This window comes from Acanthopagrus latus, chromosome 4 (genome assembly GCF_904848185.1).
Source record: "Acanthopagrus latus isolate v.2019 chromosome 4, fAcaLat1.1, whole genome shotgun sequence".
NCBI lineage: Eukaryota > Metazoa > Chordata > Actinopteri > Spariformes > Sparidae > Acanthopagrus > Acanthopagrus latus.
The window spans coordinates 35,420,620-35,436,659 of NC_051042.1; the positions used below are offsets into that span (position 1 = coordinate 35,420,620).

Here is a 16,040-nt window from a genome sequence, read left to right on the forward strand (position 1 = left end):
AATGTAAACAATTAAACAAGCTTTGTTAAGCAAATCTCAAAAGAAAAAACAAGAACAAACAAAAGAGGGCTGAAGAACAAAAAGATGAGAAGATGTGAGAGCAGCTGCACCTCCCCTCAACTACCTAAAGGAAAACTGAACTTAAAACAGAAGAGATGAATAACTGGACCAGCAGAAAGATGCACCTGAAGAACGTGGAGGTTTTGACCCAAACCTCATCGAAACAAACAGCAAAAGGTGAGGAGAGAACGCTGCTCACAGGTGTGCTGCACTCTGCACTCCACCAGAGCACCAATTACCCTCAGGTGTGCTCAGGTAGAGAGGGAGGAAGGTGCTATGAGAAAACATACAGAGAGAAGGAGACAGAACACACACCAGAGGCACACTTAACAAAGAGCAAAACACATGATCAAACTCTCAAATCCATGAAGACGAGCAGAAGGACAGAGATGGAGACAGAGAGAGGGAGCGCTCTTTATAAACCATGTGACCTCCTGACCCAGGACCAGTTCAAGATGAGACTCCCCCTGGTGCTGACCACTCTGGACTCTGATGTGTTGGGTGTCAGAGTCCAGTCTGGACTCAGTCAGCAGCCTCCCGCCTCTTCAGCTGACGTGTTGGATGGATGAGTGCTGCTTCCTGTTGACTGCTCTGTAAACAATGAGAGGACGAGCGAGGACCGACTCTACGTCCCGCACGGAGGACATGTGTCCACGAGGAGGCAGTGACTCAGACATCGGTGCTGTGGGTTCACATGGTAAACAGGTTTCAGCTGCTGCTTTATTGATCCTTCACTGATGCAGAGGAGGATGCGTATGATTTATGATCACCTTATTTAATGTTGGTTGATTTTCCGAATGTGAGTCTGCTCTGTGATGCAGTGAAGAGAAATGTGGGCTGAGTCCAGCTGTTTCAGAGTTTAACAGTTTGAATCACAGTGTATTGATTGAAATGAATTGTCTGATATTATTTTGAGCAGGATAATCCTCACATGACTTCCATGTGGTCCCGTGTCTCCTGTGGTTGTTGTGCAGTGAGTCTCAGTAATCAGAGTAAACAGCTGACTGCTGTCGTCCGTCGCCGCTCAGACACGTCAGTGTTTCCTGCTGCAGAACTTTCACAATAAGAGCTCATGTTTCTGACTCATGTTGTTTTCTCCAAGTTTTTGTCGCAGTAGATGTTCTCCAGCTCTTCCAGATGTGTGTGTGTGTGTGTGTGTGTGTGTGTGTGTGTAAACAGTGCACTTCCTTGTTGTCTTTAGATGTCATGAGCCAGTAATCAATGGTAACATCTCTCTTAGCCAATCAAAATATTGATGTGTTGTATAATTACATCACACAAAAATATCAGATTACAGACACAGAACAGGAGTAAAAGTACTCGGCGCTGAGCCGGATGGATTTGATGACTGACAGGTTGATGAAGATGAGCACAGACTCCTCGTCCGTCTGATTTTAGATGTGAAGAGTTAAAAAGAGCTCAGTGGTGATTTCTGCTTGCTGTTGCCATGACAGCAGACTCCCTGACTTCCTGTGGTGACTCACTGTAATTATTCTGTTTCAAATCCTCTTTGTTCCTTTGATTGTATCACTGAGCGGTTCTCTCAGTTCACTTTGTTTGTTACTGTCTGTCCCATGATGAACCTGGTGGAGGGTGAGAGGAGCCTGAAGAGAACCTGTGTGATCAGTCGGATCCTCATGTTGGAGCTCTTACATCTCAGTGAGACGTTTCACATCAGAGTCGGTGTGTCGCTGCACAGCTGCTGACTGCCTGCAGCTCTGTGAAGGAGTTCAACACTTTAACACTTTTACTCCAGTATGACTGTTGGATACTTTTTCAACACTGGTTGTAGCCTACCGTTAGCAGTGTTAGCAGTGTTAGCGTTGTTAATGGTGTGTATTTCTGTGTGTTGTTCAGTTGACGACTCTCTTCGAGTTTCTCTCTCCTGCTTTTAGAAAGTAAAGCTGAGAGTTTTAAATCTTGAATCGTTTCCTCTGAACACCATGATGAGTCGGCGGTCCTGACCTCTGGGAGAAACCAACAGTGGCTGACCAGTCAGGTCTGAACTGACTGGTCAGCCACTCAGGATCAACACATGGGATGAAAATCAAGCAATTGTTGTCAGCTTTAATGCAAGTTGATGTAAAGAGGGGGAATCTGTCAGATATTAATCAAAGTAAAATATTCAGATTCTATCACCTGAAGCTGAGACTTCTCACACCTGTTGAGGTGCAGACAGAGTGATGCCTCTCTGTCAAACTGACAGTCCTTCATCCAGCGTCATTGAGAGCTGTTCAGATATTCACAGTTACATTATCAATCTGAAGCAGCATCACGGTGAAGAGTGTTCATGTTACCAGTCAGAACGAAGTCTGAGGACTGAAAATACAGTTTAAGAATGATTTCACACAATGTCCTGACAGATGTGACACAGAAATGAGCTTGAAATATGAATAATTAATCAGCCTGATACAGTAGAATGAACCATCCTAGATGACTGTAGTACCACTGTGACTCCCATCTGTCCTCGTTGATTATCTGTTAATAGCTGATCAAGTCTCCCAGCGGCACATGGTGACGGACTGAAGTCACTTCCTGTCTTTCTTCTTCTTGTGTTTCAGAGAAGCTGTATAACTCTCACGGTCCAGAGCTCAGACGCTCCCTCTTCTCGCTGAAACAGCTGTTCCAGGTAACACACATGCACACGCACACACACGCACACGCATACACACACGCACACACACACACCACACAACATGTAGTCAGTGTAACGGCTGTCTCCTCTGGTCTGTCTGCAGGATGATAAAGACCTGGTCCCAGAGTTCGTGGCTTCTGAAGGTCTGACGTGTTTCGTTAAAGTCGGAGCAGAAGCCGACCACAACTACCAGAACTACATCCTGAGAGGTGAGAGTCCAACCAGAGCGTGTCAGACACTGAGGTCCTGTCAGCACTCACCTGTCTCCCTCTGACCCGTCTGTCTCCCTCTGACCCGTCTGTCTTCCTCTGACCCGTCTGTCTTCCTCTGACCCGTCTGTCTCCCTCTGACCCGTCTGTCTTCCTCTGACCCGTCTGTCTTCCTCTGACCCGTCTGTCTCCCTCTGACCCGTCTGTCTCCCTCTGACCCGTCTGTTTCTCTCTCTGACCCGTCTGTCTCCCTCTGACCCGTCTGTTTCTCTCTCTGACCCGTCTGTCTCTCTCTGACCCGTCTGTCTCTCTCTGACCCGTCTGTTTCTCTCTCTGACCCGTCTGTCTCCCTCTGACCCGTCTCTCTCTCTCTGACCCGTCTGTCTCTCTCTGACCCGTCTGTCTCTCTCTGACCCGTCTGTCTCTCTCTGACCCGTCTGTCTCTCTCTGACCCGTCTGTCTCCCTCTGACCCGTCTGTCTTCCTCTGACCCATCTGTCTCTCAGCTCTCAGTCAGATCATGCTGTTTGTCGACGGGATGAACGGGGTGATAAATCACGGTGAGACGGTTCAGTGGCTCTACACGCTGACAGGAAGTCTGGTGAGTTCAAGCTGTGATCGATATATTTCTGATGGTTCAGATCATGTCAGGGTTTGATTAATTGATTGACTGATTGACTGATTGACTGATTGATTCAGTGAAATAAAGTACTGCCTGTTTGTTTGGATCCAGTTGAGATTTCAGATTGATTGATAGATTTTTAACAACTGAATCCATCAATCAATATTCTTCTGCTCGTCCAGGTGACATTAATGAACCAACATGTAACAAACACCTGAGAAGTTTTAATCAGCCCAGTGGAGTCTGACCTCTGACCTCTGAGCTCTGACCTCTGACCTCTGAGTGAGAGGAGCAGCAGTCTGACTGCTGAGATCAGACGGTGTTAATGTCTCCTCAGTAGAAGTGAATCTCACTGGACTCAGTGTTGGACCTTCAGAACCGTGGTGCCCCCTGGTGGACTAAACGTGTGTGTGTGTGCGTGTGTGCGTGTGTGTCTGCAGTCTCGTCTGGTGGTGAAGACGTCTCTGAAGCTGCTCATAGTCTTTGTTGAGTATTCAGAGGCCAACAGTCCTCTGCTCATCGACGCCGTCAACACAGTGGACGAGAAGAGAGGTACACACACACACACACACACACACTCGTGTCTCTGATGTCTTCAGAATCAGATTTATTGCAGAGTAATGTGTCTTGATGAATAAGGTGCACACATGAAGACAATAAACAAATACAGGCATTGTGTGGGATGAAACCTTCACGTGAGACAAAATTAATAACTTTTCTTTCAGTCGACTCGTTTCAGCTCAAATTAAGACTAATTAATTATCGTTGGACGAGATCACTCAGACTGTGTGATGATGTCATGACAGAGTTCAATGTTCATGTGCTGCAGGTGAGAAGCCGTGGAGTTACCTGATGGAAGTTCTGGAGGAGAGGAACGGGTCGGACACAGAGCTGCTCATGTTCACCATGACACTCATCAACAAGGTAAACAAACGGTCAGCCAGGTAAACAAACAGTCAGCCAGGTAAACAAACGGTCAACAATGTAAACAAACAGTCAGCAAGGTAAACAAACAGACAGCCAGGTAAACCGCAGTCTGGTCAGAGCTGCTGTAAATCACCTCTGTACTGAGTCCTTTGTCTTCACACTGACCTCCGTCTCTCAGTCTGTCCACACCTGTTCACTGAGATCTGAGGTTGCAGTCTGGCCGGACTCCAGCCAGGTTATAGGGCCACATAGTTCCACAGCTAACTGAGCTACTTGCTAACTGTGTGTGTGTGTGTGCGTGTGCGTATGCGTGTGCGTGTGTGTGTGGGGTTAGACAAAACATGTCAAATGAGGGACTGAACACACTCAAGTGTTATTATCTGTTCTAACAAAATGTAGTCATCAGCACTTTTCTCTGTCAGCTAAGCTTGAAATGGTGTCTCGTGTCTTTAACTGAGCTCGTAGGTCTCATTGAGCAAGTCTTTGCTTTAAACTTAAATGTGAAGATATTCCCTGTGAATGAGACCTCAGAGGGTCGTGTGGTGATAAGAGTGAAGCAGACAGATTTTTGATTTATATTAAACCTCAGTAGTGAATATCAGGCGCATGTTTATTCACCAAACAAGCACATGAACTCTGTTTTATCCTCTGCACGTGACACAGCTGCCGCTGAGCAGTTTCTCTTCTTTTAATAAAGTTTTTATTGCTTCCAATCAACTTGAAATGGCCCAAAACATGCTCCTACACACTTTCTGGAGAAACAATGTTGGACTATGTCAAAGGTCAGAATGATAGAGTTAATTTACTTTGGAGGTGATTGTGAGATGAGATTTCTCCACATTGCTGCAGTGAAATGTAACCAAATCAAGTAAGACATGAGGAAGAAGATACGAAGACAATTAAAGCTGCGAGCAGCGTTGGACGGGCCCTCGCAGTCCACGCACCTCGGGGCATGCTGCCGTCAGGGCTTCCGCACGCAACGCCTCGAAGAAGCTGTTTCTTTATAATTTGGTGGCCTGCTCCCGCTGGCATTAAGTAATGTAGGTTGAAGTCAGAAAAAGAGCGTGTACTGCTGCACGATTCCCCAGACAAAGACTGAGTTGATGGTCCACTTCTGGAGCTGGCTGACGAAAATGTCCACACGAGGCATAATGCAATGAAATAGTTTCAGGAAGAAGCTGAAAGTATCATCGTCCAGTAGCTGAAGAGAGTTTTTTCTCCAGTTCTTCCAGCTGCTCTACACTCTGGCGATGATGTTACGCCCTCCAGCTCACGCAATACACACCCATTATAAAATCAGAAGAAGGCCTAAAAATCCTTAAAACTAAAACTGTGATGATTTGGAAACCGTAAAAGATTTTTTAAAACTGAATACATGCCCAACAGTTCAAGGTCTTCTGACTCTTTAAAAGGTGGAATGGTATCTGTAGCTCAAAGCATGAAGCACAACAAGAGGTTGAAAGTCGATGAGTTTTGAAGAGGATTTTAAGATTTTCCCATTTACTTTCCATTAAAACTAATCAGACTGCGACCAGATCACCATCTATTGGCTGATTTGCACCAAATTTTACACAAAGCCTCGTCAGTCCATGGAACACAATTATGAACATTTACATGATAATCAGACAGTATTTTGTCAAGATGTGCAAGATTGTCTTCTTTCAACACAATATGCAGTAATTTGTTGTTTTAAATTTCGGCTGTTTCATGGACTATCAAAATTCTTTTAATAACTTTTTGTCGAGAGGGTCCACAGATGCTTCACGCAAAGTTTAGTGCAAATTGGTCAAATTGCCTAGGAGGAGTTCGAAAAAGTAGGTTTTGCATTTGTCGCAATTTTGCGAATGGAGAGTTAGCTCGAACGTGGGCGTGGCCTACACCAAATAATTCAGCTGAATTGGGGGAACATGTAGATATAAGGTTTAACAATGTCTGACACAAAATGTGTGAGTTCCGGGCCAAAAACTCTTTCAAGTGGAAAATAGCGCCACCTGCTGGTCATTTTTGGTGTGTATGTTGCAGGGGCTAGTTTATACCACCCCTATGAATTTCATTTCCATAAGTGTTATGGTGTGGGCACAGGGCCAAATATAAAATTAAACTGGCACCACAGCGCCACCTAGTAGCCGATTGATAAGTCCTTTGTCTGATATCCTCAAGAGGGCAGTGGCAATGATTATACCAAGTTTCGTGTCAATCCGCACAACCGATTTGAATTTAAATAGCGCCACCTTGTGGTCATCGCCTAAACTTTTGGACACATCCTCAGGAACTCATGCCAAAGTATTATGTTAAGTTTCCTGTCATTTGGACACACCATTGTGGAGATATCCAACACTTCCTGTTTGGAAGGAAATCTGCAGGAAGTTGTTATTTAATAACTTGAGTATTGTTTGGCCTATCAAAATTCTTTTAATAACTTTTTTTCAGGAGGGTCCAAATTGTGCAAATTTGTGCAAATCAGTTGAATTGCCTGGGACGAGTTCGAAAAAGTAGCTTTTCGACATTTTACGACGTAGCAAAAAAAAACGGTAGGCGCAAATGGGCGTGGCCTATACCACGAGACTCAGCACAATTCACTGAACACGTGGATATAAGGTTTTTGAATGTGCGACAAAGTATATGGGAGTTATTAGCCAAAATACGCTTTCCTTAATAACAGCGCCACCTAGTGGCGGAAATTCAGGACGACAATAGATTATAAAAATTTTCGCCAGGTGTGACTTATATTCCAAGTTTGGTGAGTTTTGGGGTATGTTCAGGCAGTGAAAAATGCAATCATTTCGTCCAAAGAAAGAAAAATAAATAAATAAATAAATAAATAAATAAATAAATAATCACTTCAAAAACAATAGGGTCCTTGCAGGTTCCCTGCTCGGGCCCTAATGATGAGCTCACCTATGAAGGAATTACCCATAAACACTTTATGAGGGAACAATTTTGGCCCAGACACCGGGTCAAATTTCACCCCAGATCCATCCCAATCATTTCGCAGGCCTGCTTATGACCCAACCCAAACCCTAGGTCCAGGTAGCCTATGTGAAATTTCCAGAAAATTGTCACTACAAATAGGTACCAGTGGATCCCAAATGACCCGAAACATGCTCCTAAACACCTCCTGGGGGTACAATATTGGCCCTGACAGCCAAATTTCACCTCTGATCCATCCCATTCACTGTGTGTGCGTTTGTGTGTCAGACTCTAGCAGTGCTCCCTGACCAGGACTCGTTCTACGATGTGACTGACAGTCTGGAGCAGTTGGGGATGGAGACGATCATCCACAAACACATGAACAGCAAGGGGACAGAACCGGACCTTCGAGCTCAGTTCACCATCTATGAGGTAACAACGAGCAGAGCGGCAGCAGCCAGCAGGTCGTAGACTCTCTGGTGAAACATCTGCTGTGTAGATTAATTGTATTAATTCTAAATGATTGAAGGTTATTGCAGTGCTCAGCCTCCCTGGGAAAGTCTATTCCAGGGTACTGGAGAGGAGAGTTCGGCCGATGGTCGAACCTCAGATTCAAGAGGAACAATGTGGTTTTCATCCTGGCCGTAGAACACTGGACCAGCTCTACACCCTCCGCAGGGTGCTCGAGGGTTCATGGGAGTTTGCCCAACCAGTCCACATGTGTTTTGTGGACTTGGAGAAAGCATTCAGCCGTGTCCCTTGTGGCATTCTGTGGGAGGTGCTCCAGGATTATGGGGTTGGAGGCACTCTGCTAAGGGCTGTACGCATTGCCGGCAGTAAGTCAGACCTGTTCCCGGTGCATGTTGGACTCTGGCAGGGCTGCCCTTTGTCACCGGTTCTGTTCATTATTTTTATGGACAGAATTTCTAGGCGCAGCCAGGGGCCGGAGGGGATCTGGTTCGGGAGCCACTGGATTTCATCTCTGCTTTTCGCGGATGATGTGGTCTTGTTGGTTCCTTCGGGCCGGGACCTCCAGCATGTCCTGGGACGGTTTGCAGCCGAGTGTGAAGCGGCTGGGATGAGAATTGGCACCTTCAAGTCTGAGGCCATGATTCTCGACCGGAAAAAGTTGGCTTGCTCCCTCTGTTTTGGGGGAGAGCTACTGCCTCAAGTGGAGGAGTTTAAGTATCTTGTTCACGAGTGAGGGAAGGATGGAGCATGAGACTGACAGGCAGATCGGTGCAGCAACAGCAGCAATGTGGTCGTTGTATCGGTCTGTTGTGGTGAAGAGAGAGCTGAGCTGAAAGGTGAAGTTCTCAATTTACCGTAAGGTGAATGAGGTGAAATGAGTTTCTACTGCAGAGTAGCGGGGCACTCCCTTAGAGATAGGGTGAAGAGCTCTGTCACCTCGGAGGAGCTCAGAGTAGAGCCGCCAGAGGAGCCAGCTGAGGTGGCTCGGGCATCTGTATCGGATGCCCCCGGGACGCCTTCCTCAGGAGGTGTTCCTGGCATGTCCTGCTGGGAGGAGATCCCGAGGAAGACCCAGGACACACTGGTGTGACTATGTCACCCAGCTGGCCTGGGAACGCCTTGGGATCCTCCCAGAATAGCTGGAGGAAGTGTCCGGGGAGAGGGAAGTCTGGGCGTCCCTGCCCAGGCAGCTGCCTCCGCGACCCGGCCCCAGATAAAGCGGAAGAAGATGGATGGATGCAGTGTTTGGCTCCTGTTGTTTTACTAAATTAATAATTTGTGTGTGTGTGTTGCAGACAGCTCTGAAGTACGAGGACGGTGAGATCGATGACTCCTCCCTTCACCTCCGTAAAGAGAGAAGAAAGATGGCTGCCGGCGATCAAGAGGGAAGAAAGAGCCGCCGCTCGTCCAGCCAAAACCTCCCTGACCTTCTGTCCTACTCTGCAGGCTCCTCCCCCTCTGCCTCTCCCACCCCTCCTACCTTCCTCTCCCCCTCCACCGCCGCCAACAATCCCCTCTCTCCCGTCATCTCGTCCACCTCCTCTAGCCCCACAGCGGGTTTTGGCAGCAGGGCCTCGTCTCCTCTGACCTCTGACCCCGGTAGTGCCTCTTCCAGTCCAGCTGGGTCCCAGCGAGGGTCTCCTCTGCCCCCTCACACAGCTCCCAACAGTATGGCGACAACAGAGGAGGAAGCAAAGACACCGATCAGCCCGTGAGTTCAAAGAGAAATCAATAACTGCACTTCAGTTGGGCCTGGATTCACCTATATATATATATATATATATATATATATATATATATATATATATATATATATATATATATATATATATATATATATATATATATATATATATATATATATATATATATATATATATATATATCCAAAAGTGTTGGCTCACCTGCCTTGACTTGCATATGAACTTAAGTGACATCCCATTGTTAATCCACAGGGTTTAATATGACGTTGGTCCCTTTGCAACTATAACAGCTTCACCTCTTCCGTGAAGGCTTTCCACAAGGTTCAGGAGTGTTTATGGGAATTTTTGACCATTCCTCCAGAAGTCGTTCCTGAGGTCACACACTGATGCTGATGGGAAGGCCTGGCTCTCAGTCTGCACTCTGATTCATCTCAAAGGTGTTCTGTCAGGTTGAGGTCAGGATTCTGTGCCCACCAGTCAAGTTCATCCACACTAAACTCTCTCCTTGTGTCTTTATGGAGCTGCTTTGTGCACTGGTGCAGTCATGTTGGAACAGGAAGGACCATCCCCAAACTGTTCCCACAAAGTTGGGGGCTGGAACTGTCCAACATCTCTTGGTGTGCTGAAGCATTCAGAGTTCCTTTGACTGGAACTAAGGAGCCAAGCCCAGCTCCTGAAGATCAACCCCACACCATGATCCCCCTCCACCAAACTTTACACTCGGCACAATGCAGTCAGACAAGTACTGTTCTCCTGGCAACCAGACCCAGACTCACCCGTCAGGTCAGGTGTAGAAGAGCGATTCATCACTCCAGAGAACGTCTCCACTGCTCTAGAGTCCAGTGGCAGCGTGCTTTACATCACTGAATCCCACGCTTTGCATTATGCTGATGTATGGCAATATGTGCAATATGTGCCTCAGCATCCTCTGACCGCGCTCCATCATTTTATATGGCCTACCACTAGTTACGCAAGTGGCATCCTATCACAGCACCACGCTGGTCGCTGAGCTCCTGAGAGCAACTCATTCTTTCACAGAAGTTTGTAGAAACAGTCTGCATGCCCAGGTGCTTCTTTTATACACCTGTGGCCATGGAAGAGATTGGAACACCTGATTTCAGTTATTTGGATGGGTGTGTGAATACTTTTGGCAATAGTGTGTATACACATATACACACACAAAGATTGTCCCAAATCAAAGAAATGAACCGTTTCTGAGATGATGAAATACTATCAGTAAGAACTGTTGCTGCCCTGACTGTCTGTCGGTTCAACCCTGGAAGTTAGATATCTTTTGACTGCATCACTACAGAGTGCTGCAGGAAAGGGTCTTAAAACCTAGACATCAGTTAGCATGTTAGCATGTTAGCACCTCCTGTTCCCTTGACTCCCTTGAGTTTGTTGAATGTGTTTTCTGTTAAAAAATCGAATTCAGTAATCCCACAGAGGGAATCAGAGTGATGCTATATTCAGTTAGCTAGAAAAACACGTCATCACTGCAGCTCTGTACTAAAATATGTTGCACAGATAACAACAGCTGAATCATTGTGTCATTGAAAATCTTGTTTTTAGCACCCGGCTCATTAAAAAGAGGAAGTGAACATGAAAAATAAATGTGTGCCCAGTGTTACGGTGGGACCGGTCGCCCGCTGCAGCTGCTGCTCTCTGAGCTTTACCAAGTTTAGACTGACGGCTGAGGAGGGAACGTGTTTTATTTGGAAACAGCTTCTCTGAGTTCAACCAGCAGGAATGTTTGTCCTCACATGAAGAACACTTCTGCTCATGTTTGGTCTGAGCACAGTAATCTGAGCGGCACAGCTCCACCTCATTATTTCAATCAACCACATCCATTAAACATGCAGAGTCGACAGCTGACCCACAACCTCACTGAGACGCTGATGCTTCATCACATCTGGATTTCAGCCCTTGAGCCTGAAGCTAGTTAATTGTTGTGAGGGATTTGATGGGATTTGGCAGGATTTTATTTTATTCATCATATCAAATTTGGTATCAAACCTCTGAACCAGAATCAACTCAAATCCTTTACTGGATCTGTTAAAGTTTAGTTTGCTTTCAACCTTTTAGAAGTGAAATGAATAAATGTAAATAATTTAAAGTCAGTTAACATTCAGCCGGAAGTCAGAAACATGTTGATGACCTGAATATCCACTGAGCAACAGTGGTAAAACAGTGGTATTACTTCATACACTTAAATAAGTAATCTGAGTACTTCCTCCAGTTCTGCTCTGAGGAGCAGCAGGATCACTGTGACGCTGCAGAGACGGCTATACACAGAGTCAAGTAATCAATAAGCTGGTCAGCAGAAAATAAAGATCACACACATTGATGGGTGGAGCTTCATGATGATGGATGGAGCTTCTCCTCCTCACTCTTGTCCCATCTGATGTGTTAATGACCAGACGACTAACCAATCAATCAATAAAGATGATTTATAGATTAATAGATCATAAAATCAGGTGATTTTGCAGTTCTGTTCACTGAGGAACAGTTTGGGTTCTCTCTCTCTGCATGTTCTCTGGGTTCTAGTTCTGGTTCTGGTTCTGATTTTGGGACGTCTTGGTGATGGTAACTGTCTCTGACATGATCTCAACTTTCCCTCTCTCTGTTCCCGTCTGTCTCTCTCTGCTGTGGCGTGTCTTGACCACTAGGAGTCGCTCTTTCCTCAGTCACCACATGTCAGCTCTTGGTCTGAGCAGGAAGTCTCGCCTCTTCTCCAAAACCAGCTCCATCTCTGAGGAGCCGCCCGCCGCTGGCAGGTCTGTACAGGGACCCTCCTCAGAGCTGCTGTCTGTCTCTCTGTCTGTCTGTCTGTATTATTTATTTTGTTTTAGGTCACATGATGCACTGACCTTTGACCTCCTCTGTGAGGGAGCTGCAGACTGTCATTATATTTAATAATACTGAGAGGAAGCCAGCATGTCATCTATGTACACACACACACACACACACACACACACAGGAATGAATTGGCAGAAAACGATGTTTTGAAAGCAGTCTCTCTCTCTCCATTCTTGGTGGTTCACTCATACTTCTGTGTGTGTGTTGCAGCTCGGCTTCCTCGGACCTCTCTTCATCTCAGTCGAACTCGGAGCAGCTCGGCAGCAGGACGGAGAATAAAACCAGTTTCAAGTAAGTGAAGATGAAGCGGGCTGTACTGGGACGTGTGGTTACCATGGTGACATAGCAGCGGGACCTGTGATGCTGCAAATGATGGATTATTGATTATTGCAGTGCTGCTGTTGATCTGCAGCTGGTCTGACTGGGGTCCATGCTGTTTAAGACAACTGACGTGTTTGTGTCTGAGAGATCATTCTGTTGTCATTGTCCTGAAATTATCTCTGGATTATCTCTGGATTACGTGGATCTTGTCCTGAGTACCTTCAGATCATCTGCTTTACTTCTGGATCATTTCTTGATTATAATTCTGGATCATCTTTGGATATTTTCTGGATCCCATCTTTTTCATCTCTGCATAGTTTCTGGATCATATTTTGGTTTTATAATCTGTCAGTCATTTCACGTCTCTGAGATCATTTAGTCTGAAATAGCTCTTATCTCATAGTTATATTCACATCATATTTCTCTCTTTCCTCACATAGTTTCTGGATCACATTTGAATCATTTCCAGATTATTTCTATATCACTGTTATTTCTTCATAATTTCTGGATTGTCTCCGTGTTCAGTCAATTTTCTTCCGTTTGTCTTTTACAATTTGTTGAAGACAGTGAAGAGGAGCTGTCTGTCTCTCTGTCTCTTTATCTGTCTCTGTCTGTCTGTCTTCATTCTCATGTTTTATCTTTCTTCTCTCTGTTGTCTTTTCTCTTCCTCTCCCAGCTCTGGGGAGGCTAAAGAGGTCTTCTGGTAAGTACATGTCTCTCTTCCTCCTCCTGTTAATCTTTATTATTAACTTTGTGAGGACTTTTACTGCAGTGAGTGTAGATGTGTTCATCTGTAGTCTGAGCAGAGGGGATGATGGGAAGTCAGCTGTCTATGAAACCATGTGTGTGATAGTCCATGATCTCTATAGCTCTGTGTCCTCTCTGAGAACTGGTTCAGGTGTGTGTGTGCGTGCGTGTGTGTGTGTGTGTGTGTGGTGTGTGTGTGCGCGCGTGTGTGTGTGTGTGGTGTGTGTGTGCGTGTGTGGTGTGTGTGTGTGGTGTGTGTGTGCGCGCGTGTGTGTGTGTGGTGTGTGTGTGTGTGTGTGTGGTGTGTGTGTGCGCGCGCGTGTGTGTGTGGTGTGTGTGTGCGTGTGTGTGGTGTGTGTGTGTGGTGTGTGCGTGCTCAGCTCTGTGTTGTGTCCCTGCAGCTCAGATGACTGTAATGTAAATCTGGACAAGCCGGTTCTGAGGAGGTTTGAGTAAGTACTGCTGCAGCCCCACTGCATGCTGGGAGCTGGAGGGAGGGAGGACAGCCGGGCTCTGCTGCTTCTGCCGCGACCTCGCTGTGTGTGTGTGTGTGTGTGTGCGTGTGTGTGTGTGAAAAAACTTAATATTTAGATGTGTAGTGAAACATCTTCACTCTCTGAAAAACATCAGTCTCTTTTTCCATTGTCAATTACTGATCACTGATTACTGATCACTGATCACTGATCTCTGATCTCTGATCTCTGATCTCTGATCACTGATCACTGATTACTGATTACTGATCACTGATCACTGATCTCTGATCTCTGATCACTGATCACTGATCTCTGATCACTGATCTCTGATCTCTGATCACTGATCACTGATCACTGATTACTGATCACTGATCACTGATCTCTGATCTCTGATCACTGATTACTGATCACTGATCTCTGATCACTGATTACTGATTACTGATCACTGATCACTGATCTGTCTGAGATCTGGGAGATTTCCACTGAAATTCAGTATAACAGAAAACTCTCCTCCTGTTGTTACCTGCTCTCCCTCTCTGTGTGCTGGACCTGGACCTGGACCTGGACCTGGACCTGGACCTGGACCTGGACCTGGACCTGTCTGAGTCTATTGTCCTCCTGCGGTTCAGATCAGAACAATAGAAACTGCAGCTGAACTTTAACTGTTGGAGCCACTAAACACAGACGTCTGATTACAGACCAGCAGCTCTGCTGAAGTACAGTTACTGTGGTACTGAAGTACAGTTACTGCGGTACTGAAGTACAGTTACTGTGGTGCGTGCGTGCGTGCGTGTGTGCGTGTGTGCGTGTGTGGCGCTGGTGGCTCTGGTCTGCTGTGTGGTGTGGTTCTGGTGGGTGGAGTCTAATCTCTGGTGTAAATCTGGCTGCAGTTTGTTTGCAGTGAAGAAGAATCAGTCTTTGTTTTGATTGAAGTGATTTTAATGTTTCTGTTTCACATGATGTCACTCAACAAATCTCATGTTCAGACTGAAACCAACAACACGTTGGTCCGTCTCCCTGAACAGTCTGACTTCCTGTCCGAGGCTCATTGGTTCCAACTGAACGCATAAATCTAAAGTTTCCTGATTTCAGGCGACGGCTCAAACAAACAGGAGACTCGTTCACTGCTGGTTCGAGTCTTATCATGAGATTATAAAGTTATAAAATGTTCAGGATTACACTGTGATATGTTGTGATTATTAAACTTTGTGTGAAAGTGGTGTTTAATCTATAAAACATCGGATTCTGCTGCCTGTCGGCCATCTTGTCTCTGTCTCAACTGGTTTCCTGTCCCGCCCCCTGCAGAGACACCTTCCTGCGCAGCCTGGCAGCCACTCAGTGGGAAAAGAAGAGAAGAAGTAAACACCTCAGCCAGAGCAGGCTGTCCTCCTCTGATGATGTCATAACCCCGAGCCTGCAGCCTGCAGAGGAGGGCAGCAGTGTCCCCGCTGAGGAGCCGTCAGGTGAGGGGGGATAAAACCATCACTTGTTCATGAGCAGAATAATCTGAGAGGAACAAAACATGTCCTGTATAAAAACATAAAGTAATATATGAATATAACGCTGATCAAGATTTTGTTGTATATTGGTCAGTTATTCTCAGTGAACTTAAAGGAACAGTGCAACTATTTGATGCATTCTCTGTCTGCAGTCTCGACATCGAGCAGTTTGGAGACAAACGGACTCTCAGACTCTCAGAATGAGCCCGGTAAGAGGCTACAGTCACCCACAATCCTCTGCTCCCTGTCTGTCATGTCCTCGCTGTCTGTTCTGAAGTCAACCCTTAGCAAAAAGTAGTATACTTGAAGTTCATTTTATTAAGTATGCTATAGTATAGCGAGTATACTATGGACCATGTACTTGTAGCATACTAGAATGTATAATTTAATACTTCTACGGACTAAATGGGAATATTTTAAGTTGATAAAAGTACACTTTAAGTATACTTTATAAGGTCATTTTTAAGTTTACAGAAGTACACTTTCAAGTATACAACAAATACACTCATCTGTATACTACTAGTGTACTAAGTATATACTTCTAGTCCACATTTTAGTTTCTCAACGTGTAGGTTTATAACAGGGCTAATACCTCAAAGCAAATG

At 45.6% G+C, this 16,040-nt stretch overlaps 1 protein-coding gene across 8 annotated transcripts in view; it reads left to right on the forward strand.

Annotated features, from left to right (window-relative positions):
• fhod1 (formin homology 2 domain containing 1) overlaps window positions 1-16,040 on the forward strand; it is a 44,965-nt gene that overhangs the window by 18,489 nt on the left and 10,436 nt on the right. For 2 of the 8 annotated variants that reach the window (XM_037094263.1, XM_037094264.1), the window contains exons 4-16: window positions 2,622-2,689; window positions 2,799-2,904; window positions 3,410-3,504; window positions 3,966-4,077; window positions 4,355-4,449; window positions 7,651-7,794; window positions 9,129-9,544; window positions 12,206-12,313; window positions 12,606-12,686; window positions 13,393-13,419; window positions 13,865-13,915; window positions 15,242-15,399; window positions 15,588-15,644. In XM_037094263.1, the coding sequence (XP_036950158.1) occupies window positions 2,622-2,689; window positions 2,799-2,904; window positions 3,410-3,504; window positions 3,966-4,077; window positions 4,355-4,449; window positions 7,651-7,794; window positions 9,129-9,544; window positions 12,206-12,313; window positions 12,606-12,686; window positions 13,393-13,419; window positions 13,865-13,915; window positions 15,242-15,399; window positions 15,588-15,644 (1,518 nt within the window). Of the gene's footprint in view, window positions 1-345; window positions 758-2,621; window positions 2,690-2,798; window positions 2,905-3,409; window positions 3,505-3,965; window positions 4,078-4,354; window positions 4,450-7,650; window positions 7,795-9,128; window positions 9,545-12,205; window positions 12,314-12,605; window positions 12,687-13,392; window positions 13,420-13,864; window positions 13,916-15,241; window positions 15,400-15,587; window positions 15,645-16,040 lie in introns of those variants that run through there. The other 6 variants (XM_037094270.1, XM_037094265.1, XM_037094267.1 and 3 more) reach the window with 6 other exon arrangements.